The 27428-nt window shown below is 35.6% G+C and overlaps 2 protein-coding genes and 1 pseudogene across 3 annotated transcripts; all 3 read right to left on the reverse strand.

The window, feature by feature from the left end:
- Positions 1–7514: 7514 nt before the first annotated feature.
- Positions 7515–8205, reverse strand: LOC137712446 (S-adenosylmethionine synthase 1-like; annotated as a pseudogene).
- A 9007-nt stretch (positions 8206–17212) lies between these two features.
- LOC137713734 (kinase-interacting family protein-like) lies at positions 17213–21493 on the reverse strand. 2 transcript variants are annotated; one of them, XM_068453078.1, is made up of 3 exons: positions 21294–21493; positions 19843–20034; positions 17213–18634 (listed from the first exon to the last, which is right to left on the reverse strand). In XM_068453078.1, exons 2-3 carry the CDS (start codon positions 20006–20008, stop codon positions 17625–17627), a joined length of 1176 nt encoding a protein of 391 aa, XP_068309179.1. In that variant the 5' UTR covers positions 20009–20034; positions 21294–21493; the 3' UTR covers positions 17213–17624. The 2 variants fall into 2 exon arrangements, with proteins under 2 accessions (XP_068309179.1, XP_068309178.1); XM_068453077.1 differs by having other exon boundaries at positions 19843–20043.
- Positions 21494–22007: 514 nt separating this feature from the next.
- Positions 22008–25839, reverse strand: LOC137713242 (dehydrogenase/reductase SDR family member FEY-like). The gene is made up of 8 exons (XM_068452526.1): positions 25353–25839; positions 25005–25125; positions 24794–24911; positions 24559–24695; positions 24206–24307; positions 23669–23761; positions 23393–23465; positions 22008–22631 (listed from the first exon to the last, which is right to left on the reverse strand). Exons 1-8 carry the CDS (start codon positions 25580–25582, stop codon positions 22369–22371), a joined length of 1137 nt encoding a protein of 378 aa, XP_068308627.1. The 5' UTR covers positions 25583–25839; the 3' UTR covers positions 22008–22368.
- Between the last annotated feature and the right edge of the window lie 1589 nt (positions 25840–27428).

Here is a 27428-nt window from a genome sequence, read left to right on the forward strand (position 1 = left end):
TGTATATCTGGTAGACTATTTAAGACGAAAAAAAAAAGTGAAAAATATAGTAGTGAGGCCCAAAACATTGTTAAAATGGGGTTCCACCCACAAAAATATAACGGAAAGTATTACTATAATTCTCAAACTTCACGGTGAGGCGAAGGTGAAAATAAATAGTTTGATCGTTGATTTATGTACGAATTTGTAAAAACTGACAATAAACCGTAAGTGTTTAACCCACGTTTTTTTGTCAAAAGCACAAATTTTTAATTTTTGCAAAATATTTTCCGTGAGCATTAAAAAAAAATTTATAAGGCATTTGGAAGTGGATTTACGATTTGTTGAGCAACAAATGTACACTTAGTAGACTATTTAAGTCGAAAATAAGTGAAGAATACAATAGTGAGGACCAAAACATTGTCAAATGGGGTCTACCCTCAAGAATCTCAATGAAAGGTCTCACCTTAATTTTTAAAACTTTACATTGAGGCAAATGTGAAAATAAATAGATTGAACGGTGATTTATGTACAAATTTGCAAAACCGACTAAATGTCGTGAGTGTTAACCCACGTTTTTTTGGTCCAAAATGAAATTTTTTATTTTTGCGAAATATTTTCTGTGAGCATTAAGGAAAACTTTATAAGGTGTTTGGAAGCAGTTTTATGATTTATTGAGCAACAAATGTTTACTTAGTGGAATATTTAAGCCAAAAACTTAAAAAAATAAGTGAAAAATACAGTAGTGAGGACCAAAACATTGTCAAATGGGGTTCCACCCTCAAGAATCTCAATGGAAAGTCTCACCTTAATTTTCAAAACTTAACATTGAAGCGAACTTGGAAATAAATAGATTGAACGGTGATTTATGTACTAATTTGCAAAACTGACTAAAAGTGGTGAGTGTTAACACACGTTTTTTTTTTCAAAAATGCAAATTTTTTATTTTCGTGAAATATTTTCCATGAGCATTAAGCAAAATTTTATAAGGCATTTGGAAGCGGATTTACGATTTATTGAGCACCAAATGTATATTTAGTAGAGAGTATTTAAGTCGAACTAAAAAAATAATGAAAAATATAGTATTGAGGCTTAAAACATTGTTAAAATGGGGTTCCACCCTTAAGAATATTAACGCAAGGTATTACTTTAATTTTCAAATTTCACGGTGAGGCGAGGGTGAAAATAAATAGCTTAAATGACGATTTATGTACAAATTTATAAGGCATTTGGAAGCGGATTTAAGATTTATTGAGCAACATATGTATATTTAGTAGATTATTTAAGTCGAAAACTAAAAAAATAAGTAAAACATATAGTTTTGAAGCCCAAAACATTGTTAAAATTGGGTTCCACCCTCTAAAATATTAACGGAAAGTATTACTTTAATTTTCAAACTTCGGGGTGAGGCGAATGTGAAAATAAATTGTTTGTACGACGATTTATATACGACTTTGTAAAAACTGACTAAAAACCATGGGTGTTAACCCACGGTTTTTGTCAAAAATGCAAAAAAAAATTTCGCGAAATATTTTCTGTGAGGATTAAGGAATATTTTATAAGGCATTTTGAAGCGGATTTCTGATTTGTTGATCAACAAATGTATATTTAGTAGACTATTTAAGTCGAAAACTAAAAGAATAGTGAAAAATATAGTAGTGAGGTAAAAAATATTATTAAAATAGGGTTCCGCTCTCAAGAATATTAACGGAAAGTATTACTTTAATTTTTAAATTTCACGGTGAGGCGAAGGTGAAAATAAATAGTTTGAACAACGAGTTACAAACGAAAAACCGACTAAAAATCATGATTTTTGTCAAAAATGCAAATCTTTTATTTTCGCGAAATATTTTCAATGAGCATTAAGGAAAATTTTATAAGGCATTTGGAAGCGGAATTGCGATTTATTGAGCAACAAATGTACATTTAGTAGACTATTTATGTCAAAAACTAAATAAATTAGTGAAAAATATAGTAGTGAGGCCCAAAACACTGTTGAATAGGCTCCACCCTTAGCAATATTAACGGAAAGTACGTATTCCTTTAATTTTCAAACTTCACGGTGAGTCGAAGGTAAGGGCGGGCGCGGTGCGGTTTGGTGTGGTGTCAAGTGAAACTGCAACCCAAACCGAAACTTTTTGCAGTGCGCTTCGATACGGTTTTGAAGCCAAAACCGAAATGAAACCAAACCGTTTGGTTTGGTTCGGTACAGTTTCAAACGGTTTCAATTTGGTTTTTGAGAAAAAAATGTACAATTTAAAATATACACTTATTTATGCATAAGACTGTCAAACATGCATGACATCTCTACCCTTAATAGACCACTCTCCTCTGATTTAGCTTGTAATTCCTGGGTGGTACGTTCTACTTCCAGCCATTTGGACTTAGTTGGTGATCTTATGACAATTCTTGCCAAGTATTTTCCAACAAAAAACACTGTGTTGCACATAAAAGAATTTTGTCATTGAATTTGGTTCTACAAGTAAAAGGATTTGTACAGTTAAGTATATTATGCTGGAAGCCATGGGATAGATATAATGGTCCCACCAAGGCCGCTAGAGCCCTGCGATGGCATGAACCACACTACAGCCATGGATAAAGAGGTCAGTAAGGTCGCAGAGATGTATTTGATAAAGAATTTTAAATATTATATATTTATTTAGTTTCCATTTATAAATTTGATAAAGAATTTTCCACATTACGCTTAGATTAAAATAACATTTATAAGAATTAGCATATTAACATAATTTATGGAATTATGCTACGTTCGATGGGATGCACATGTATGCGTATTATTATTGATGCCTTAATTGGATTTACGGTCATGAATAGTATTGCATTGACTAGAATTATCGAATTATCGATTTACCATTATATGATTATAATTACATTATTTGCTCATCGTGTGCTACACTGGTGTTTGTACCTGTCCGGGCTAGGGCCAGGCTTCACGTTTATGTTCACATCGCATCGTACCCTCACTTTGAATCCATTGTAGGTGCCAATCATGTCCTAGACTGTTATGGGTAATTAGGACTCATATGTGACGCGCATAGCGCCAGTCTTCACATGATTGTAGTACTAAAGTGTAAATCATTATTACACACAGTCCTATTCATGCTAGAATACCTCTGCATGAACTCGTGTGTTAGCATATGTCGATAATCACCCAATATTATATGTTCGTTCATTCAAGTTATGGTGATTACCGATGGTCATGTGTTTTATATGCTGAATATCGTGAATTGTTGCATTATGGTGATATTATTGTTTATGATAAATGTTTTCATAGTATATGTAATATATATATATATATATATATATATATTTGGAAACTATACTTGTTTTACGATAAGGGGTTATTACATTTTCGAAAAGGTTTTACAAGCTTTATTTTTAGGCCCCTCCAGGTTTTAGTGGCTGAGCTTTCGTGTTGATGAGGATTCTTGACAAATCTTGGTTTAGGAGTTTACCTTCGATGGTAGAATTTTGATTCTACTTTACTATACTTTACTTATACTCCGACATCACGTGTGAAATGAGTTCATTCCCGCTCATATGCGCACTCTTGCATTTAGACACTTTTAGGTTTAAATTTATTTATATTTTCCACGTCACAACACTATATGGCTTCGTCACCTTTCTGGTGTCGGCCAGCACAGCTCGATTCAGAGTCCAGGTGGACATTCTGGGTTAGGGTGTGTCACCCAAAACATTGCTAAAATTGGGTTCCACCCTCAAGAATATCAATGGAATGTCTAACCTTAATTTTCAAAACTTCACAATGAGGCGAAGGTGAAAATGAATAGATTTGACGACGATTTTTGTATGAATTTGCAAAACGGACTAACAATGTGAGTGTGAACCCACGTTTTCTGTCACAAATGCAAATTTTTTATTTTCACGAAACATTTTCCTTGAGCATAATGGAAAACTTTGTAAGGCATGTGGAAGTGGATTTACGATGTAAATGTATATTTAGTAGAATATTTAAGCTGAAAACTAAAACAATAAGTGAAAAATATAGTAGTGAGACCCAAAAATAGGGTTCTTCCCTTAAGAATCTTAATGGAAAGTCTTACCTTAATTTTCACAACTTCACGGTGAGGCAAAGGTGAAAATAAATAGATTGAACGATGATTTAAATATGACTAGGCGAGGAATGGTAACGTGGTACCAATCTTTCCCAATTCCATTTTTTTATTTATTTTCTGCTTTTTTGTTTATTCGTTTGAGTTTTTTCTTCGTACATTACTTTATTTGAGTAACCACTATTAAATTCAAATATCTTTAAATTTAGGTTTTAAATCATTGATTACAAGTGTTTAAATATGTACGATAATAGATTTTGCATGAAAAAAATATATTTTGAAGAATATGAGTTTGATAGTTTGTTGGTATGGTAAGAGAACTAAAACAAACATAAGCAAAAAACTAAAACTAAAAAACTAAAAAGAAAAAATTGAAAAGAGGGGTTCGGTATGAAGGTAGCGATTTTTTCAGATAACTGTTGCTAACTTACTAGCGATAGTTATTTAAGACAATCGGTATCGAAGTACTGATCGTATCCTTTTCTATTTCATTTGTTTATTTGGAAGCAAGTTTACGATTGGCTGAATAGCCAAAATGGTCCCTGATTTGCATAACATATCACTTTGGTCCCTGAGATTTCAAATCAATAGAAGTGGTCTCTAAGATTGTCTACCATCCATCATTTTGGTCATTCATTTAAAAACTCATTTAAGTGTCTCGGAGATCTTGGCCTGAAGTTTGGGCAATTTTCAAAGCTTCGTAACTCAATTGTTTCTTAACCAAATTCGACCCATAATACATCAATATGAAGATAGAAAAGTGTAGAATAAGATTATACCTATTTGGAAGCCCAATGGTTGCTGGATATAGCCGGAAAATAGCCTCAAAGTTGATTGGTCCGAGGGAAAACTGGAAAACTAGCCGGAAACTGGGTAAACTTTTAACGTTCATAACTTCTTCAATACTCAACGAAATCAAGTGATTCAAAAACGAAAATCATACTTCTAGACGGGAAAAAGAGAATGGTGCCTTTTTTTTTTATGGCTAACTCATCGTGGTTTGGCCGAAAAAATGCTCGAAAGTGGCTAACTCAAGATCAAGACAGCCACTTTCGAGCAGTTTTCCGGCCAAACCATGGCAATTTAGCCATCGAAAAAGGTACCATTCTCTTTTTCTCGTCGAGAAGTATGATTTTCATTTTTGAATCACTTGATTTCGTTGAGTATTGAAGAAGTTATGAACGTTTAATGTTTACTAGTTTCCGGCGAGTTTTCTAGTTTTCCCTCGGACCAGTCAATTTTGAGGCTATTTTTCAGCCATCTCTTTCAACCATTGGGCTTCCAAATAGGTATAATCTTATTCTACACTTTCCTATCTTCATTTTGATATATTATGGGTCGAATTTGGTTAAGAAATGATTGAGTTACGAAGCTTTGAAAATTGCCCAAACTTCTGGCCAAGAGCTTCGGGACACTTAACGGAGTTTTTAATGGAAGGACCAAAATGATGGATGGTGAACAATCTCAGGGACCACTTCTATTGATTTGAAATCTCAGGGACCACGCCCTCACGGTTTTATTTTTGGGAACTCACACGAGAACTTCCCAGTGGGTCACTCATCCTGGGAATGCTCTCGCGTTAACTCGCTTAACTTCGGAGTTCCGATGGAATCCGAAGCCAGTGAGCTCCCAAAAGGCCTTGTGCTAGGTAGATACGAGAATATACATATAAGGCTTACAGGATTCACTCCCGTGGCGATGTGGGATGTTACAAGTAGGGAGGCCCAAAACATTGTTAAAATGGGGTTCCACCATCAAGAATATAACAAAAAGTATTACTATAATTTTCAAACTTCACGGTAAAGCGAAGGTGAATAGTTTGAATGACGATTTATGTACAATTTATAAAAACCAACAACAAACCGTGAGTGTTAACCCTTTTTTTATGCCAATATTATATTTTCGTGAAACATTTTCCATGAGCATTAAGGAAAATTTATAAGGGAGCTGGAAGTGGACTTAAGATTTTTTGAGCAACAAATGTATATTTAGTAGACTATTTAAGTTGAAAGCCCAAAATATTGTTAAAATTGGGTTGCACCCCCAAGAATATAATGAAAAGTATTACTATAATTTTCAAACATCACGGTGAGGAGAAGTTGAAAAGAAATAGTTTGAACGACGATTTATGTACGAATTTGTAAAAGCTGACTAAAAACTGTGAGTGTTAACCCACATTTTTTTGGTCAAAAATGAAATTTTTTATTTTGTGAAATATTTTCCACGAGTTTTAAGGAAAACTATATAAGGTGTTTGGAAGCGGGTTTATGATTTATTGAGCAACAAATGTATACTTAGTGGAATATTTAAGCCACAAACTGAAAGAAGTAAGTGAAAAATACTATAGTGAGGACCAAAACATTGTCAAATGGGGTTCCACCCTCAAGAATCTCAATGGAAAGTCTCACCTTAATTTTCAAAACTTCACATTCAGGTGAAGGTGAAAATAAATTGATTGAAGGGTGATTTATGTACGAATTTGCAAAACCAACTAAAAGCCATGAGTGTTAACTCTTGTTTTTTTGGTCAAAAATGAAAATTTTTATTTTTGCAAAATATTTTCTACGAGCATTAAGGAAAACTTTATAAGGTGTTTGGAAGCGGTTTTATGATTTATTGATCAACAAATGTATACTTAGTAAATATTTAAGCCGAAAACTAAAAAGAATAAGTGAAAAATAGAATTGTGAGGACCAAAACATTGTCAAACGGGTTTCCACCCTCAAGAATCTCAACGGAAAGTCTTACCTTAATTTTCAAAATTTCACGGTGAGGCGAAGGTGAAAACAAATAGATTGAACGAATGACTTATGTACGAATTTGTAAAACCGACTAAAAATCGTGAGTGTTAACCCACGTTTTTTTGGTCAAAAATGCAAATTTTTATTTTTGCAAAATATTTTCTGCGAGCATTAAGGAAAACTTTATAAGGTGTTTGGATGCAATTGTATGATTTATTGAGCAACAAATGTATACTTAGTAGAATATTTAAGCCGAAAAAGTGAAGAAAAAAAATATGTGAAAAATACAAAAATGTGGACCAAAACATTGTCAAATGGGGTTCCACCTAGGGCTGGGCACGGGCCGGGCCGGGCCCAATTTTGAAGGGACCGGACCGAACCTAGGTTCAAAGAGAACGGGGCGGGCCGGGCCGGGGATTACATTTTTTAATATAAGAACCGGACATTTTTTTTTTTTTTGGTTGTTTGAAAAAAAAAAAAATTTGTACAGAATACAGATTGCAAACTTGTCCATGTATTGGAAATGCAGCAATGCAAGTAAATGCAATCAGAATTCAGAAGTGTCCTTAAATAGCCTAATAAATAACACTGAAGGTTCTCGGTTTAGTTTGCAGTTTTTCTCATGTACTTCAAATTTCAAAATTCAAATCGTGTGCAGGGCCTGCAGGCCAGTAACATGCAGCAACATGCATGCACTCACCATTCATGACATTTTACCAAAATGTTCTCCATATTGTGCATCAAGATACTTCTCAGGGACAACAGGCTTAATGACATGCTCCTTGAGGTCAGTGGCAATCTCATCGTTTGTGACAGTCTCATCATGCTGGGTGGAGATAAGGACGGTGTGGACACGCACTGGAACCATAGCTCCGTTTTCGTTGTAGTACTCAACGGTAACTTGGGTCTTGCCGTCGGGTCTCAACCAGGGGCAGGTACCATTCTTCCTGACCTCAGTGAGGCGAGCACCAAGCTTGGTGGAAAGCACATGGCTAAGAGGCATCAATTCAGGGGTTTCGTCAGTGGCATATCCGAACATGTGACCCTGGTCACCAGCACCAATCTCCTCAGGTCGCTTGGTAAAGTGACCATGAACGCCCTGGGCAATATCTGGGCTCTGCTGCTCAATGTTAACCAGGACCTTGCAGTTTTCGGCATCAAGACCCACGTCATCAGAAACAAATCCAATGGCACGGCAAGTGTCACGGACAATCTTCTCATAGTCAACATTGGCCTTGGTAGTGATCTCTCCAAACACCATGACCATGTTGGTTTTGGTGGCATGTCTCACAGGCAACCTTGCTATCAGGGTCCTGGGCAAGGCAGGCATCTAACACTGCATCAGAGATCTGGTCGCACAGCTTGTCGGGGTGACCCTCGTTCACGGATTCAGATCACATAGGAAAGTCTCCATTCTCTACACAAGATAAAAGTATACCAAGACACATCCGTATAAATATAAGCAACAAAGAGATGTCATAGCTCCAACAACAGAAAGAATAAAGATTAAAAACCCGCATATCACCAAATTCGTAGTTGTCGTAAATCTGAAAACAACATCAATTGTACTTTCGAATTTAACAAAAGTAAATATTCCCACAGAAAAGCAAATACAGAGTGAACAAACATATCCCTAAAGCATTTAAGCATCACATCACATCAGATATAAAGCGCAACAGATTCTGCACTCCAAAACAGATACAATGAATGACAACATCAAGCTCATCTTCAAGAATAAAGGGCAGTTCACTAAAATATCCACCATTAACAGGGTTCTACTAAGGACAGTATTACAAGTCACACCAGTCTATGAAAAATCTTCAGAATACATAAACTTACAGCCACAGGGAACAATGAAAATCCCATAAAACTACAAATTATCAGATCTGCAAGGTTTACTGAAACAAAACCCAAACACTTGAATTTAACTTGTCAAATCACAAAACACAAGGGAAAAATGCTAAGGAAAAAGAATCACATCGAGTTAAACCTGCCAGATCTTTCATTTTTTCCAAAGCGAAACTTATAAAGTCCCCCTAAAAATCCCACAAACCGCCAGCCCGCTCACATTATAATCAAACCACAAACAGCAAGGACAAGGAAAACGAAAACCCAACAGAGAAAAGCGCTAAAATGGTACCTCTGAAGCGCGGATCTGGAAGTGGAGGAAGTTGGAGGGAAGAAGAAGGGGGCTGTGCTTTTCGAACCACACCCTTAACGCAGAGAAAGCGGAAGACGATCGAGGTCTGAATCTGAGACGAGAGAGTAGAGAGGAGAGGAGATTTGGGGAGTGGGGGAAGGGAACTGTCGAGGTCTGACTGTCTGAGACTGAGAGTCTGATCTGAGAGACTCTTGATCTGGAGTGCGATCGTGCGATCGTGGTTTTAATCAACGGATCAGATTAAATCTTATATTTTTGGAAGGTGGAAACGGTTCGGGTCGGGGACCCGTTTCCTCAGCAATTACGACCCGTCCCGCCCCGCAAATAACATGGATCCGCCCCGCCCCGCCCCGTTTCAGATTTTTAAAAATAAGACCCGCCCCGTACCCGCCCCTAACCACGGGTCCAGGACCCGTTTGCCCAACCCTAGTTCCACCCTCAACAATCTCAATGGAAAGTCTCACCTTAATTTTCAAAACTCCACATTGAGGTGAAGCTAAAAATAAATAGATTGAACGGTGATTTATGTACGAATTTGCAAAACCGACTAAAAACAGTGAATGTTAACCCACGTTTTTTTGGTCAAAAATGCAAATTTTTTTTTTTGCAAAATATTTTCTGTAAGCATTAAAGAAAACTTTATAACTTGTTTGGAAGCTGTTTTATGATTTATTGTACAACAAATGTATACTTAGTAGAATATTTAAGCCGAAAACTGAAAAAATAAGTGAAAAATACAATAGTGACGACCAAAACATTGTCAAATGGGTTCCACCATCAAGAATTTCAACGGAAAGTCTTACCTTAATTTTCAAAATTTCATGGTGAGGCGAAGGTGAAAACATATTGATTGAACGATGATTTATGTGCGAATTTATAAAACTGAATAAAAATCGTGAGTGTTAACCCACGTTTTTTTGGTCAAAAATGCAAATTTTTATTTTTTTGAGTAATATTTTTTGCAAGCATTAAGGAAAACTTTGTAAGGTGTTTGGAAGTGGTTTGATGATTTATTGAGCAACAAATGTATACTTAGTAAAATATGTAAACCAAAAATTGGAAAAAAATAAGTGAAAAATACAATAGTGAAGACAAAAACATTGTCAAATGGGGTTCCACCGTCAAGAATCTCAATGAAAAGTCTTATCTTAATTTTCAAAATTTCACAGTGTGGCAAAGGTGAAAACATATAGATTGAACAAAGATTTATGTACGAATTTGTAAAACGACTAAAAACCCATGCTTTTTTGATCAAAAATGCAAATTCTTTTTTTTTTTTTTGTGAAATATTTTCCGCGAGCATTATGGAAAACTTTGTAAGGTGTTTGGAATTGGTTTGATGATTTATTGAGCTACAAATGTATACTTAGTAGAATATTTAAACCAAAAACTGAAAAAATAAGTGAAAAATACAATAGTGAGGACCAAAACATTGTCAAATGGGGTTCCACCCTCCAGAATCTCAATGGAAAGTCTCACCTTAATTTTCAAAACTTCACATTGAGGTGAAGTTGAAAATAAATAGATCGAACGATGATTTATGTACAAATTTGCAAAACTGACTAAAAGTCATAAGTGTTAACCTAAGTTTTTCCAGTCAAAAATGAAATTTTTTATTTTTACGAAATATTTTCCTCGGGCATTAAGGAAAACTTTATAACGTGTTCGGAAACGGTTTTATGATTTATTGAGCAACATGTATGCTTAGTAGAATATTTAAGCTGAAAACTGAAAAAATAAGTGAAAATTACAATAGTGAGGACCAAAACATTGTCAAATGGTTCTTAACGGAAAGTCTTATCTTAATTTTCAAAATTTCACGATGAGGCAAAGGTGAAAACAAATAGGTTGAACGATGATTTATGTACGAATTTGTAAAACTGACTAAAAATCGTGAGCATTAACCCACGTTTTTTTATTCAAAAATGAAAATTTTAATTTTTGTAAATATTTTCCACGAGCATTAAGGAAAACTTTTTAAGGTGTTTGGAAGTGGTTTTATGATTTATTGAGCGACAAATGTATTCTTAGTAGAATATTTAAGCCAAAAACTGAAAAAATAAGTGAAATATAAAATAGTGAAGACCAAAACATTGTCAAGTGGGGTTCCACCCTCAAGAATCTCTATGGAAAGTCTCTCCTTAATTTTTAAAACTTCACATTGAGGCGAAGGTGAAAATAAATAGATCGAATGTGATTTTTGTACAAATTTGCAAATCCGACAAATTTGCAAATTTTTATTTTTGCAAAATATTTTCCGCGCGCATTAAGGAAAAATTTATAAGGTGTTTGGAAGCTGTTTTATGATTTATTGAGCAACAAATTTATATTTAGTAGAATATTTAAGCCGAAAATTGAAAAAATAAGTGAAAAATACAATAGTGAGGACCAAAACATTGTCAAATGCAGTTTCACCCTCAAGAATCTCAACGAAAAGTCTTATCTTAATTTTCAAAATTTCTCGATGTGGCGAAGCTGAAAACATATAGATTGAACGAAGATTTATGTACGAATTTGTAAAACGACTAAAAATTGTGAGTGTTAACCCATGTTTTTTTGGTCAAAAATGCAAATTTTTATTTTTACAAAATATTTTCCGTGAGCATTATGGAAAACTTTGTAAGGTGTTTGGAATTGGTTTGATGATTTATTGAGCTACAAATGTATACTTAGTAGAATATTTAAACCGAAAACTGAAAAAATAAGTGAAAAATACAATAGTGAAGACCAAAACATTGTCAAATGGGGTTCCACCCTCAAGAATCTCAACAGAAAGTCTTACCTTAATTTTCAAAATTACATGGTGAGGCGATTTTAAAAACAGATAAATTGAACGATGATTTATGTACGAATTTATAAAACCGACAAAAAATCGTGAGTGTTAACCAACGATTTTTTGGTCAAAAATGAAAAAATTTATTTTTGCGAAATATTTTCCGCGACCATTAAGGAAAACTTTATAAGGTGTTTGAAAGCAGTTTTATGATTTTTATTGAGCAACGAATGTATACTTAGTAGAATATTTAAGCGAAAACTGAAAAAAAAAAATTAAAAATACAATAGTGAGCACCAAAACATTGTCAAATGGGTTCCACCCTCAGGAATCTCAATGGAAAGTCTTGCCTTCATTTTCAAAACTTCATATTGAGGTGAACATGAAAATAAATGGATTGAACGGTGATTTATTTACTAATTTGCAAAACCGACTAAAAACCGTGAGTGTTAACCCACATTTTTTGGTCAAAAATGAAAATTTTTATTTTTGCAAAATATTTTCCACGAGCATTAAGCAAAAATTTATAAGGTATTTGGAAGTGCTTTTATGATTTATTGAGCAAAAAATTATACTTAGTAGAATATTTAAGCCGTAAACTGAAAAAAATAAGTGAAGAATACAATAGTGAGGACCAAAACATTGTCAAATGGGGTTCTACCTTCAAGAATCTCAATGAAATGTCTCACCTTAATTTTTAAAACTTCACATTGAGGTGAATGTGAAAATAAATAGATTGAACGATGATTTATGTACGAATTTGCAAAATCGACAAAATGTTGTGAGTTAACCATGTTTTTTTGGTCCAAAATGAAATTTTTTATTTTTGCGAAATATTTTCCGTGAGCTTTAAGGGAAACTTTATAAGGTGCTTGGAAGCAGTTTTACAATTTATTAAGGAACAATTGTTTACTTAGAGGAATATTTAAGCCAAAAACTTTAAAAAATATGTGAAAAATACGATAGTGAGGACCAAAACGTTGTCAAATGGGGTTCCTGTAACATCCCACATCACCCAGGGTAGTGGATCATGTAAGCCTTATATGTATATTCTCATCTCTACCTAGCACGAGGCATTTTGGCAGCTCACTGGCTTCGGAGTTCATAAAGTTAAGCGAGTTCACACGAGAGCAATCCTAGGATGGGTGACTCACTGGGAAGTTCTCGTTTGAGTTCCCAGAAACAAAATTGTGAGGGTGTGGTCAGGGCTCAAAGCAGACAATATCGTGCTACAGTGGAGTCGAGCCCGAGATGTGGTGGGGGCTCGAGTCGGGATATGACAATTTGGTATTAGTACCAATCCCTGGCCAGAACTGTGCCGACGAGGACGTCGGGCCCCTAAGAGGGGTGGATTGTAACATCCCACATCGCCCAGGAGAGTGGATCATGTAAGTCTTATATGTATATTCCCATATCTAGCTAGCATGAGGCCTTTGGGGAACTCACTGGCTTCGGAGTTTATCGGAACACCGAAGTTAAGCGAGTTCGCGCGAGAGCAATCCCAAGATGGGTGACCCACTGGGAAGTTCTCGTGTGAGTTCCTAGAAACAAAACCGTGAGGGCGTGGTCAGGGCCAAAAGCGGACAATATCATGCTACGGTGGAGTCGAACCCAGGATGTGGTGGGGGCCCGGGCCGGGATGTGACAGTTCCACTCTCAAGAATCTCAATGGAACGTCTCACCTTAATTTTCAAACCTTCACATTGAAGCGAAGTTGGAAATAAATGAATTGAACGGTGATTTATGTACTAATTTGCAAAACCGGCTAAAAATTGTGAGTGTTAACTCACACTTTTTGTGAAAAAATACACATTTTGAATTTTTGCAAATTTTTTTGTTTACGCATTAAATAAAGTTTTATAAGTTCTTTAGAAGCAGTTGGACAATTTATCGATACACACATGTATTCTTTATGGATTTTTTATGTGTCAAGTAAAAATATAAATAAACATTGTCGGATGGTGAGGGGATAGTCGAGTTTGAAAAATCACTAAAAGCCCCACACAAATTATTAAGAAGCTTATCGATCAACGAAAATGACACGAAAGTAGGCTTAAGTTCGTTACTTAGAAATTAGCTAAATCAATCTCAAATAGTGACTTATAAGTCACAGTTTTTGTGAAAATTTCAAATTTTGAACATTTGCAAATTTTTTGGTTTACGCATTAAAGAAAGTTTTGTAAGTTCTTTAGAAGTTGTTGGACAATTGTTGATACACATAAGTATTTTTTATGGGTGAAAAGAAATATAAAAAAATATAGTGGTGGAGACTAAAAGTGATAGTCGAGTTTGAAAAATCACTAAAAGCCATGCACAAATTATTGAGAAACTTATCGATCGAAGAAAATGAAACGAAAGTAGGCTTAAGTTCGTTACTTTAGAAATTAGTAAAATCGATCTTAAATCGTGACTTGTAGCTCACAGTTTTTGTTAAAAATTCAAATTTTGAACATTTGCAAAATTTTTTGGTTTGTGCATTAAATAAAATTTTGTAAGTTCTTTAGAAGTAGTTGGACAAGTTATTGATACACATAAGTATTTTTTATGTGTCAAGAAGAAATATAAATAAACATTGGCGGTGAGTGAAAGTGATAACCGAGTTTGAAACATCACTAAATACCATACACATTTATCGAGAAGCTTATCAATCGACGAAAATGACACAAAAATAGGTTTAAGTTTGTTACTTTAGAAATTTGCAAAATCGATCTCAAATTGTGACTTATAGTTCACGGTTTTTGTGAAAGTTACAAATTTTGAACATTTACAAATTTTTTGGTTTGCGCAATAAAGAAAGTTTTGTAAGTTCTTTAGAAAGAGTTGGACAAATTATTATACACATAAGTATTTTTTATGTGTCAAGTAGAAATATAAATAAACATTGGTGGAGAGTGAAAATCATAGCCAATTTTTAAAGACCACTAAATGCTTTTCACAAATTATTGAGAAGCTTCCGGTTGACGGATAGACACAAAACTAGGCTTAAGTTCGTTACTTTAGAAATTAGCAAAATTGATATCATATCTTAATTTGTAGCTCACAGTTTTTTGAAAAATGCAAATTTTGAACATTTGCAAATTTTTGGGTTTATCAGTTTATGCATTAAAGAAAGTTTATGAGCTCTTTAGAAGCAATTAGAATATTTATTAACACACCTAAGTAATTTTCATGAATTTTTAATGTGTAAAATAGAAAAATAAGTAGACATTGGCAGAGAGCGAAAGTGATATCCGACTTTTGAAAAGTCACTAAATGCCCTAAACAAATTCTTGAGAACCTTATCGATCAAGGAAAATGGTACGGAAGAGGCTTAAGTTCGTTACTTAGAAATTAGCAAAATCGATCTCAAATCATGACTTATAGCTCATAGTTTTTGTGAAAAATTACAAATTTTGAACATTTGCAAATTTTTTTGGTTTGCGCAATAAAGAAAGTTCTGTATGTCTTTCAGAAGCAGTTGGACTATTATTGATTCACATAAGTAAATTTTATGTGAATTAGCATAAATAAAGTATGTGATAGCCGAGCTTTAAAAATCACTAAAAATTTAAGTTTTTGTGAATTTGCAAAATTGATCTCAATTGTGACTTACAGCTCAAAGTTTTTGTGAATAATTTCAAATTTTGAACATTTGCAAATATTTTGGTTTATGAATAAAGAAAGTTTTGTAAGCTCTAGAAGCAGTTGTACAATTTCTTGATATACATAAGTATTTTTTAATGTGTCAAATAGAAATATAAATAAACATTGATGGAGAGTGAAAATAATAGCTAAGTTTGAAAAATCACTAAAAGCCCATTCATAAATTATTGAGAAGCTTATCGATCAACGAAAATGAGACGAAAGTAGACTTAAGTTTGTTACTTTAGAAATTAGGAAAATCAATCTCAAACTGTGGCTTATAGCTCACAGTTTTTTCGGATAATTCAAATTTTGAACATTTCCAAATTTTTTTGGTTTACGCATTGATGAAGGTTTTATAAGTTCCTTAGAAGAATTGGACAAGTTATTGACACACACAATTTTTAATGTGTGTAATAGAAAAATAAATAAACTTTGGCGGAGAGCAAAAGTTACATTTGTGTTTTGAAAAATCATAAATTGCCCTGCATAAATGATTGAGAAGCTTATCAGTCGACGAAAATGGCACGAAATAAGGTTTAATTTCGTTAATTTAGAAATTAGCAAAAGTGATCTCGAATCGTGACTTATAGCTCACAATTTTTGTGAAGAATGCAAATTTTGAACATTTGCAAATTTTGAACATTTGCAAATTTTTGGGTTTACGCATTAAAGAAAGTTTTATAAGCTCTTTAGAAGCTATTGGACAAGGTATTAATACACAAAAGTATTTTTTACGAATGTGTAACATATAAAAATAAATAAACATTGGGGCGAAAGTGATATCCGAGTTTAGAAAAATCATTAAATGCCCAATAGAAATTATTGAGAAGCTTATCGACGACAAAAATGACACGAAAGTAAGCTTAAGTTTGTTACTTCAAAATTTAGCAAAATCGATCTCAAATCGTGGCTTATAGCTCACAATTTTTGTGAAAAATGCCAATTTTGAACATTTGCACTTTTTTGGGTTTACGCAATAAAAAAAGTTTTATAAGCTCTCTAGAAGCATTTGGACAATTTATTAATACGCAGAAGTAAATTTTACGAATCTTTAATGTGTAAATTAAAAATAAAGAAACATTTAAGTAAAAACGATATCCGAATTAGAAAAATCACTAAATGCCCTACTCAAATAAACGAGAATCTTATCAATCAACGAAAATGACACAAATGTAGGCTGAAGTTTTTTACTTTAGAAATTTGCATAATCGATCTCAAATCATGACTTATAGATCATAGTTTTTGTAGAATTTTCAAATTTTGAAGCAATTGGATAATTTATTAGTACAAAGTGGCATTTTTTGCGGATTTTTAATGTGCAAAATAGAAAAATAAATAAATATTGGCAGAGAGAGAAAATGATATCGGAGTTTTGAAAGCCAATAAATGTCTTATACAAATTATTGAGAAGTTTATCGATCAAGAAAATGACATGAATGTAGGCTCAAGTTGCAGAAATGAATTCTAAATGAGCAATGTTAGGTAGGCAAAATCTGCAAACTATGTGATATGTCAGTAATAGAAAATAAACACGTTAACCAACAATTAAGTAATAATCCAATCATCAACCACCACGTCATATAATTTATAAAATTTGATTTAAATAGTTGATCTCCCAAGCATTACCCATTCGAAATTGACCATGGGCACATAAATACAAACCACGCACCATTTTTTTTTTCTCACGCATGCCTTTCAATTTCTATTCGTCGAATCGAATGAATTGAAAAAAATCAAATGCTAAAGATTAATAAGAGTGTATTTTTGGTTAAAAAATCATCACTATCAATACCTCGAATGTTCCAATAAACGAGCTTCACTTGGATGTATGTACTAGTACTCGTCGATCTGTCCTGGCTGCATCTTTTCTTTTGAGATTTTGAAAGCACAGGAGAAAAATCTTCTTCGCCGATAGGCAAGTATACCCTATTTTCGGTTCGAGGACCAAAACCGGGCGGGCCATCCAGTTCATCCACATTTACATCGGGTGACTGATCAGATAACAATTGCGCTGGTTGTGCAGAAAACGGGGGAAAACATCAAATTTTGTGACACGCTTGATTTAAATAGTAGGTTTCAGCCAATTTGAGCATCAGATTCTACTGGATCACGAAACTAATATAAGGCAGAATGACCATGGAGTCAGCAGGTTCATGACAGTGTTGCCACTACAGGACGACAAACGAAATATAAACAGACTGGCCACCATTAACGCAAGCTTAGTCAGTAATTAAACAGACAGACACCAATTGAGGTCAAGTAGAGCTTGAATTATGTCCGCATAGAAACAAGTCCATGTTCTTGACCTTTTCCCACCAACTCCAACCCTTCTTCCCACTTGCAGTGCCAAAATCCTTCACATTGCTATTACCTCTCTTCAGCCTCCGATTGATCTTCCCTATTTGGAAGCAAACCTCCAAATTCACTTCATTCCCGTTAAACTTGCTTTTGTTGTTTATGCTAGTACTCTCTTCTTGTACAAGTTGAGAGGACCATTGGTCTCTCTTCACAAGTTGCTCATAGTACTCCTTGTTCCTCTTCTCCAACCCATAGATCTGGCCCTGCAGGTCCTCGATTTTACGGCTAAGCATGCACACCCTCTGATCCTCCCTCACCTTCAGCAAACACCTAGCCAGCTCTCCAGCCTTCCTCCTCATGAACATGGACTCGGACGCGATGTCTTTGTTCTCTTCCACCAATGCACCCACTTTGTACCCCAACTTAGCATTCTCATTCAGTAGTATGAGCCTTTCGGACTCCAGCACCTCCAGCAAGCTCTTCTGCAACTTTATCTTCCTTGATGACTCATTGTATCGCCTCCCCATGGTGCTGGCCTCATCAAGTAAGATATCGCATTCCACATTCTTCATCACAACCTCCGCAACAATTGCATCCAAATCCAACACCATGTTATCATCCCGGGCAGCAGCAAGAGATAATTGTGGCTGATAGGAGAGGGAACTGCCCACGTCCGAATCCATCTGGCTTAATGTATCACCATCGGCATCTTGTTGGTCATGACAGTCGTCGTAGTAGTCATTAACAATGATTGAGGTTTGGGAGGAGTGTCCACGGCGATGATTGGTTTTGGCGATTGTATGAATGTAACGATCAGATAATGTGACGTAGGCATTGTACAAGTCTTGAAGCAGAGAGAGCAGCTGAGGGCGTCGTTTGTAGTAAGCGTCGGCTCGTTCAGCGAAGGTGTCTCCAGTGTCTTGTTGGGCTGTGTGAGATGCCAGCATCTTCATCCTCTCTTCTATATCTGACATAATAACAACCAAGGCTCCGTTAATTTTATTTGAATTAGAATGCAGCCTTCCCTTCCGCTCATATTTGTTCAACATATATGAGATAGTTAGCCTAGGATGCATGGACAGCCAATTTCCAAGGCAAAAAAAAATCACATTATATGCTGAACAAACATATTAATCATGCAAATAAAAAAAAAAAAAAAAAAAGGAGTTTAAAAGGGAAATAAAAGATGGAGACTGAGCAGAGCACCTAATTCGAAATGAGAGTTTGAATTTCACAACAGCCAACAGGAGGTAAAGTAAAGACAGCAGCAGGACCACCAAATGACTAAAGGACCAATTTCCACCCGGGAGAACATATATGTCAGTCACTCCCCATCCATCAAGATATAAGATTCCCTCCCTCATTATTTCAAATTTGATTTTACTCTTGATACAAACTAAACACTCATATGTGTAGCCCCCTTCTGCATAGAATCAAAGTTATCGTGGGGGCTTTATAATTAAATTCAATATCGTATGAGCTTAAAATAAAATAAAATGTTAGCACCAATTCATGCAGAATTATTGTTAAAAAAAAAACAAACAAAGAATATTGAAACAAACAGATGGAAGGAGATTCTCTCTTTTCTTGAATCCTATTTCTAATCCTAGCACGAGTTTGTATCATAGAGTATGAAAAATACGAAGGAAAAGGGGAAAAAGAAAGGTCACAGACTTCCTGCCTCGAGCAAATATCAAACAAAATCAATTACATACCACTGCAAGCCAATGCCCTTATAGCCTACTAGACTACTCACTACGACTCTATCAGATCGAGTTTTGAAATTCAAACACAAAGGAAGATGGATGGACAGATAGACAGACAAAGATGGAAAACTCCAGGCTACGTACATTACCTAGTCACATGACATCATCACATGTGCACTTGCACGAAAAAACCTCCTAAGCACTTCCATTCAATCATGCGTACGTTGTTCAATTCAATTACGCGTGCACCAAAACAAAGATAAAAGATTTATAGAAAATGACTGAAATAAAATGAGTCTGTAAGTGTTTCAATTCAATAATACAACATAATCATCTGAATATTTGTTCATGCGACATTGTATTATTAAACAGAAAGACCAACTGACGATCTTTTCATGCAAGTTGCCCGCCGGTCCACGAGTAAAAGTTGAAGGGAGAAGCGAAATGATTCAAGTGAAAATATTCGTACCGTCACGGACGGATAAGAGCCCTGTGGGTTTCCGATTCATGGTGGACTTGTTGCTGCTGATAAAACTACTTGGACTTGGAGGAGCCGACGACACAACTGAAGAAGAAGGAGGATTTGATGAAGCTGCTGATGTTGTTGTTTGTTTCTTCATCGCTGTCGATCCCATCGGTATGTCTCAACCCTCCTACTAGGCTGCAATATCTTTATAAAAGTGAATAAATTATATAAAATTAATAAAAGAAAAGCGAAACATAAACATAGCTTTGCTATTCATGAACAGTATAATCATTATGCAAACAGAAAGGGCAGGAGTAGGGTTCCGTCTCTGAAACGCATTTAAGACGGAGACAGTACGTACACTTGCATCTAATCCCTCGGACTCGTGTTTCTGAGAGAAGAGAGCAGAAGCAGCAGCACCACACAAATTAATTCTTTGACTTGTAGTACAAGACATTACAGCGCAGATCTCGAGGAGGGGGAGGACGAGCAATGAATTCGAAAAATAAAAATAATCTTCTTCTTTTTGGTTTCAAAAACGAGTATCAAACTGTTCATTTCGCATATGTATGTATGTATGTATGTATGGTCATTGGTCACAATAACTCACAAGTATATCTGAAATTCTAGACATGGCGCGTGGGTTTGGAACAGTGATCATGACTCAATTCCCCATGCACAAATTTCATGGAGAAAAGTAATATTTATTTATATACCTACTGCTAGGAGACTCATCCTAATTTCTATTCTTTCGTTCCTTCTCACACACTCAAAAACAGACAGAATAACAACTAATAAATGGAAAGTTAACTAATTAAACAAATGATGTTATTTCATTGTTTGTTTGTTTGTTTGTTGGAATCTCAATCACGAGTTCCCTTCCAAATTCTAAATGTTTATCGAATTTATGAATTAAGAGGATCAAAGATAAAAATTAACAGAAAATTTATGAAAATAAAAAGAAGTGGAGCACCATCCTAAATTAATTGTTAAGGAGTTAAAAGTCAAACCTTAATCAAAACACTCTTGAGATATTAAACTATGGAGACTCGGACTGTGTATGGCATTCAAAATTTCAAATCATGATGGCTTTCATACTATGCGGTGGTGCATTCATAAATAAATTAAACACACACACGGACAGAAAGAAGCCCAAGATTAAAAGAAAACAATGAACTGATATGCGTTGTGTATGTATACCAACAGTATCCTTTCCGGATTCTTTTGATAAGTTTTTGTTTGTATTTAATTTTAAATAAAAATATTTAAAATGATTTATGATCGCATCATGTATAATGAAAAAAATATGATTCACGGATCTTCGGTTCGGATTCGTATGTATTTGTATATGTATATATAATAAATAAAGGAAATTAGAAAAGATTTGGACTGGTGTGTCGCGGATGATGGTATAAGAATGGGAAGTTGCAAGAAAGCATGAGAGAGAGAGTTACCTGCAGGCAGAGGCAGAGGCAAAGGCAGAGGCAGATGCAGATGCAGATGCAGGCCCAAAGAGAGAAGAGTAACGTATGTGAGAGTATGGTGAGTGACTCTCAGTCTGAGTTCTTGACAAGCAAGGCTCCTAATAATACTTATTACTTACCTTCATTCTTGATTAATATCATAATATGGACGGAGACCAGAGAGAATTCAAAGAGAGTCGGCGCGCTTGAGTGTATATCTATATCTATATCTATATATATAAAGTGAGAAGCACACATATGTACGAAGCATTACACAGATTTCTCCCCCAAAACCGCAACTACTCTCTCTTTTTGTCTTTCTTTAGCTTCACTTTGACCACTCCCATTCCGACACGTGTACTCTCCCATGTACTTCCTCTCCTTTCAAATTTGTATTTTCAAATCCTCTTTTCCTTGCTACTTACAAGTTTAAACTCTACGAAGACAAAGAGACTTCCATGGACACCTGTCGCTGTAGCGTTTTCAAACCACTAATACAAAGTTATTCATAACACTTTCCGCGTGGCCTTGCATCAATGGTTAAAAACATTACGATGACGGTGACCTTTTTTCACCCAAGTCTTTCTCCCAATGTAACACATGTTTTACTTCGATGGTGAAAAAAGTCAGGCATACTATTGTATCTTGCATTGTTCCGTAACATCCATACCATCTCATTTAAATCTAAATTCGTGGGTGTGGGTATGTCCACATACTATTCTTAAGTCATTACTCGTCTTTAAGACTACAATTGTGTCTCTAAATAATTCTCTACATTGTCTACGAAATTGAAAACATTAGTTTACAGCAAGAAAACAATTAAACCAGTGGGAAGGGCGGGGGTGAACCAAATACCAACATCAGACCTTCCTAATCCTTCTGTTTCCGCACCCGTCAATAGTCAAAAACAAATCTAAACAATTAAAGTGGTGTACAACGCAGCACCATCTCTTCAAATTTCTTCCAGTTGATTGTGGCGCTCCAGTCTTTCTTCTGTATTCTAACCTTCCACACATTATCTAGGCTGAGCATTTGACACGCACTTCTAGCATATCATGTAACAAGGCTACTCCCCATGAGCCCCGTATCTGCTTGCAACTTCTTCCCCTTCTAATAGCCTCTCCACTGCATCAGAAGGAAGGCCAATCATCTCAAATGTCTTCTCCCACACCTCGTGAGAAGTTTCAACATTATGCGATTCTTCTGAAGGATTCGTTGGACGGCAATCTTGAGAAATAAAGGCACAAACAGGAAAATCATCCGTTTTCAACAATTCACAGTACTCGGGAACCTGGGGATCAGTGGCTGCAAACAGAGCACTCCTAGAACCTGCACACAATAAATCATTACAATATTACTTTCACATTCCCTCCCTTCCCTTCTTTTTGTTCAGTTTTCAAAGGAGCATCAAAAGCTTCATTTATTGCATAGCAGTAAAACTCGGATCTGTTAAGTAGATCACCTAGGAGCAAGGCCAATAGTACCTGATAGGTTAAAAATTCATAATGTAATAAGTGATCAGGAAAAAAGCTATCATAAAGACGAGGTTTCATCCAAACTTTACAAGTCTAGGATGATCCCAGGGCTACTCAGAATAATCTCTGTTTCATTTTTTTATATTTACATTTTCAAATTTAGTAGGAAACATATATGCATCTTGCACATAAAAGAACAAGCCACATCTTCGTAGCACATATATGTGTTTCAGTTTCTTAGACATTCCTATCGACAAAGAGCTTTTTTAGCATTATTGTTGTTCTTTAGTTTAAAAACTCGTAGGTAAGTTTAAGCGAGTTCTTAGGGTTTAACAAAGTGAATAGGAACAGGATCATGACAAGAAGATGATGAGAAGAACCGACTTTTCAATTCTGTTCTGTCTTATCTTTTATAAACTTTATTTGGCCAACTAACAAGATCATGTGACCTTAATTATAGCCCAACTCTAGCTTTGCTAATTGCAGTAAAATACAAAATGATATTAGCTACTCATCAAAGATTATATTTACAAACCTTTCTTCTGGGGTGTCTTCAGTATCTTATTAAGTAAGAAGGTAAATGGACAATGAAATGTAATAGCAAGAATGACACACCTTCTTGAGCACTAAACATAAAATAAGGTACTAGATGATAAGCAGCCTGAACAATCTTGGGTAGATCCCTTGCCTGCAATCAATTGAAACCCAAAATGATAAATAAAACTCAATATACTATATATGTAGAGAAGCTTTGAATATAAAATCTTCAAGGTACATAAAACCAATAACATGCAAGACTGTTAATTAAACTTTCATATAGAAACCTTGAAGGTATATCCTTCTTCATGGTAACAAAGAAGGGAGGCGGAAGGAAAGCATCAAGATACTTACAACATTAGTCTGGACAATTCCAGGTGAAACGCATACTACACTAATGCCAGATTCAGCAGGCAGACGCTTATGTAGGACACTACTAAACATAATCTGCAATCCAAATACAACTATGTTAGAGTAGTCGTGTTACAGCTCCGGAAATTATATACATACCACAGCAGTTAATTGACATTTCATTATGCGCAAGCGTTCAGCCTTGGATAATAAATGACCAGCTTTTACAAACGATTAGAGACATCAAAGCAGATGTTGAAACCATAAAAGGAAAGGAGGAATGCCAAAAAATAGAAGCAGATGCTATAGTTATAGCACCCAATTATCAAGCACTTGATCAATGTACAGGACCAAGTAACTAAAAAGATCTAAATAAAGACAGAGACACTTGTATTCCACACAGAATGGCTAACAGTTTACGGATCAAAAGGACCTAATTCCTTTCCACAGACACAGATAGGGAGGAAAGCTTGTAGCTCTTACAAGCTTGTTCCAGCTAAAATATGCAAAACAACAAACAATAAAGACTTCTAAGAGCACCTGTGCCAGCTTGCTGCTTGTGTAACCCACTAAGCTTGTAAATTTTCTTTTCCCGGAAACAACGTTCATGTCTTCTGTGTCAACAAAGCCAACATAATGCATCTATATAAAGAAAGACAGCATTCTCAGATCTATGTTATATAACAGTAAAACAAGAATATCAAACTGTGATATAAATTATAGTGCCAATATAAGAACTTAAGGATGCATCTACGGGTAGTTAGCATATACGCCGACTAGTTTTTCTTTCCATGTGTGTAAATAGGTGTGTGAAAGTTATATGTATCGTATATACCTAAAAAAGCATAAGCATAGGCGTGTAAATTCTTACGCATGATGATCATAGAACTTACAACGGAATTCAAGTTAACAATTCGACTCGGAGAGCCTCTAATGAGGGAAGGCAATAGCAAGACAGATAGCAGTGCTGGAGCCAGATGGTTCACTTGCAAGTGTTCTTCGTAACCATCTTTTGAAAACTTTTGCGGCTCTGAACACACCAGAGGCAGAGTATTCCAGTAAATGAAAAATAAGATCTGAAGAGACGAAGCTTTGAAATTGTGTAAAAATGTCAATAAAAGGATCAACCTCCAATTGAAAATATCCCAGCATTGTTGATAAGAACATGAAGAGGGCCCAAACGTGCATTCCATGCTTGGGCAAATCTCACGACAGAATCCAATGAAAGCAGATCAAGTTCCATTACCTATAAAGATTAAACAATATTATATATTTGCATACAATTAATGAAATCGAAGGTAGATAATTGGCGGTGGCCCTTGGGGTCTTCATAAGATACCTCAATATTGAGAGGAAGTCCCATTCCAGACCATTCATTCTGCCACTTCTGGATCAGCTCATTAGCCGCCTTCGTATTCCTCACCGCCATTACAACATGCGCCCCTGATTCCGCTAACTGCCTGTTCAGTTTTCATGTTCAAGCAAATCTACTTCAAACTTGAGAAATGAAATTGAGCAATGGGCACCAGGGTATCCAAAGTTCTCAGTAACCAAACAGAGGGACGGAGCCCCAAATCCCAATGCAATCTTGCAAATCGAGTTGATTTATTTATACTAAAATAAGCAAGCTAACAAGAAACTGAATTCGTGAATGTTTGGAGAGTTGAAAGAAGGAGAAGTAGGAGACCTGGCGATTTCGCGGCCGATGCCGCTGGTGGATCCAGTGACAATGCAAGTGAGATCGTTGACGGGAGGCAAAGGCATGGGGTTTTGCAAGTGGCTGGCGGTGATTCTCTGGAACAGCATCTCGTAGACCACATACAACCACCCTCTCATCCACGCTATCCATCCCAATCCCTCCTTATTCTTCGTCTTCACTTCCTCTTTCGGATTTGACGACGCCGCCGCAGCCGCCATCTCAGCCTCCTCTCTCTCTCTCTCTCTCTCTTTCTCTCCTGTGACGCGAGACAAAACAGTAGCTGGAGCCTCTGTGGCTATACAGCATATAGTGGCAATGGTAGACTGGTAGTGGTTGTTGCGACTTGCGAGCGTGTGATTCTGGGAAATATTTTATTTTATCTTTTTCCCCTAATTTGTGGTGACTTTAGAAACTTGGAAAAGCTGGAATGGGGAGGAGTAGTAAAGAATAATCTAGATGAAGACAGAAGGGGCATAAGCCACCCCGCGAGCCGCGAGGTTTATTTAGGCGTTGGGCCTGCCGTGTGAAATGGTAGAGGCTTTATTGTTGTGGATGAGCTAGCTAGAATCTCCCGTCGCCTGGATGGCTTTGCTTTAGAGTAGAGACCCTAGAGAGACCTGTAGCCCAAGGTTTTGGGTTAAAAGGGTTCATTTCTCATGCTACGCCAAATTCTGAAAAGTTGTTTTGTTGGGTTACAGCTTACAGGGCATCATCGTTCATCAATACCCAATATAGAATAGACCACTAGTCTACTAGTGCCTGTTGGGACTCGGGACTCGGGACTCGGGAGGGAGGTGCTTTCAACCAGCTCATTAGTCATTACACAAGGTCACTCAACTTGAATGAAATCCAAGAGACCTTCAACTTTTGTATTTTGTCTTTGGTGGCAGGTGTCTGGCAGGCAGGGGCCCATTTTTGATACTTGGGAGATTCTTATTCCTCCTTGGGCCCAAAAACTCTTATTAGCCTGCCTCTTAATCTTAAATCCCACACAATCAAAAATTCCACATTACTAATCAAAAATGGATTATTGATATTCTACGCCACATTGCTAATCAAATACGAATTCTATTTCGGTACACCCTTTTCTTTCTTTAAATCTAAAATAATCTATTCTACTCATTTCAAAGTATAAATAGTCTCCACAAGTTTGGAAAGCAAAGACTTTTTCCTTATGTGGTAGAGAGGAGAGCCTCTACGTATGGTATCGGAGGTGAGACAATGTCCTCAATTCTTTATAGATTTTAGCATAAATTAGTTTGTTTTCAAAATTAGGCTTAATCTCGAATTAGTGCTGGGAAACCAAAATTCTAAATTGGATGGATGCTGTCCTCACTCCTAAGTGCCTACTAAAACCTGCCTAACCTATACATATTCCTACTCTCGCTTGATAATTACACTAACCAATTACAAGCCTACATGTAATCATATATCATCTATATGGTGGAGTGGATACTGGATAGTCATACAATCAATTAAACAAAATTGTAAAAAAGGAGTTGAAGGATCGTTGTCTAATTAATACATTAAAGAAAGATGTATATTTTTTATCATCCAATTAATTAAATTAAACAGAATGAACGTACAAAACTAAACATGAATGAATGAGAGAATAATAAAAGATGCACGGGTTTATTATTTTTTTAAATATAATCCTCAAGAAAACACAAGCCTACCTGAAAAGATTCGACAACATATACAGATTATTAGTGTTTAAGCCAAAAGCCATAAAGGAATTTCTCAGCCGAGTCTACTCCCACAAAACTCTAATATAACAGCAATAGTAGTACTAATTAAAACAAAGTTAATCAACATATATAATAACCATACATATAAAACTAATGGTTTAGTACTCGATGAGCTTCTGCCAGCTGATAACTAATTAACAAATACATAAGAGATAAACAAGCTTAAGGTACAGACAAGAGAATCTCTCGGGGTATTCCTTGTGCATATAAAAGTATTGAACAAAAAAGAAGATAATTAAATACACACCAAAAAGAAAGGAAAAAGGTTTATGATAATAGTACGAGTAGAAGCTAAATGCCAGCGCTAGCAATCTCC

Source organism: Pyrus communis, chromosome 13 (genome assembly GCF_963583255.1).
Source record: "Pyrus communis chromosome 13, drPyrComm1.1, whole genome shotgun sequence".
NCBI lineage: Eukaryota > Viridiplantae > Streptophyta > Magnoliopsida > Rosales > Rosaceae > Pyrus > Pyrus communis.

What these genes read in the sequence shown, in the direction of transcription:
- LOC137713242 (XM_068452526.1), bottom strand. Translation starts at nt 25,582, where the DNA reads ATGGCGGCTGCGGCGGCGTCGTCAAATCCGAAAGAGGAAGTGAAGACG. An exon ending in TTGTTAACTTGAATTCCGTT is followed by an intron (nt 24,308 to 24,558) that starts GTAAGTTCTATG and finishes TTCTTTATATAG; the next exon opens with ATGCATTATGTTGGCTTTGT. An exon ending in TATGTTTAGTGCTCAAGAAG is followed by an intron (nt 22,632 to 23,392) that starts GTGTGTCATTCT and finishes TATTGTGTGCAG; the next exon opens with GTTCTAGGAGTGCTCTGTTT.
- LOC137713734 (XM_068453078.1), bottom strand. Translation starts at nt 20,008, where the DNA reads ATGGGATCGACAGCGATGAAGAAACAAACAACAACATCAGCAGCTTCA. An exon ending in GCTCTTATCCGTCCGTGACG is followed by an intron (nt 18,635 to 19,842) that starts GTACGAATATTT and finishes TTATTATGTCAG; the next exon opens with ATATAGAAGAGAGGATGAAG.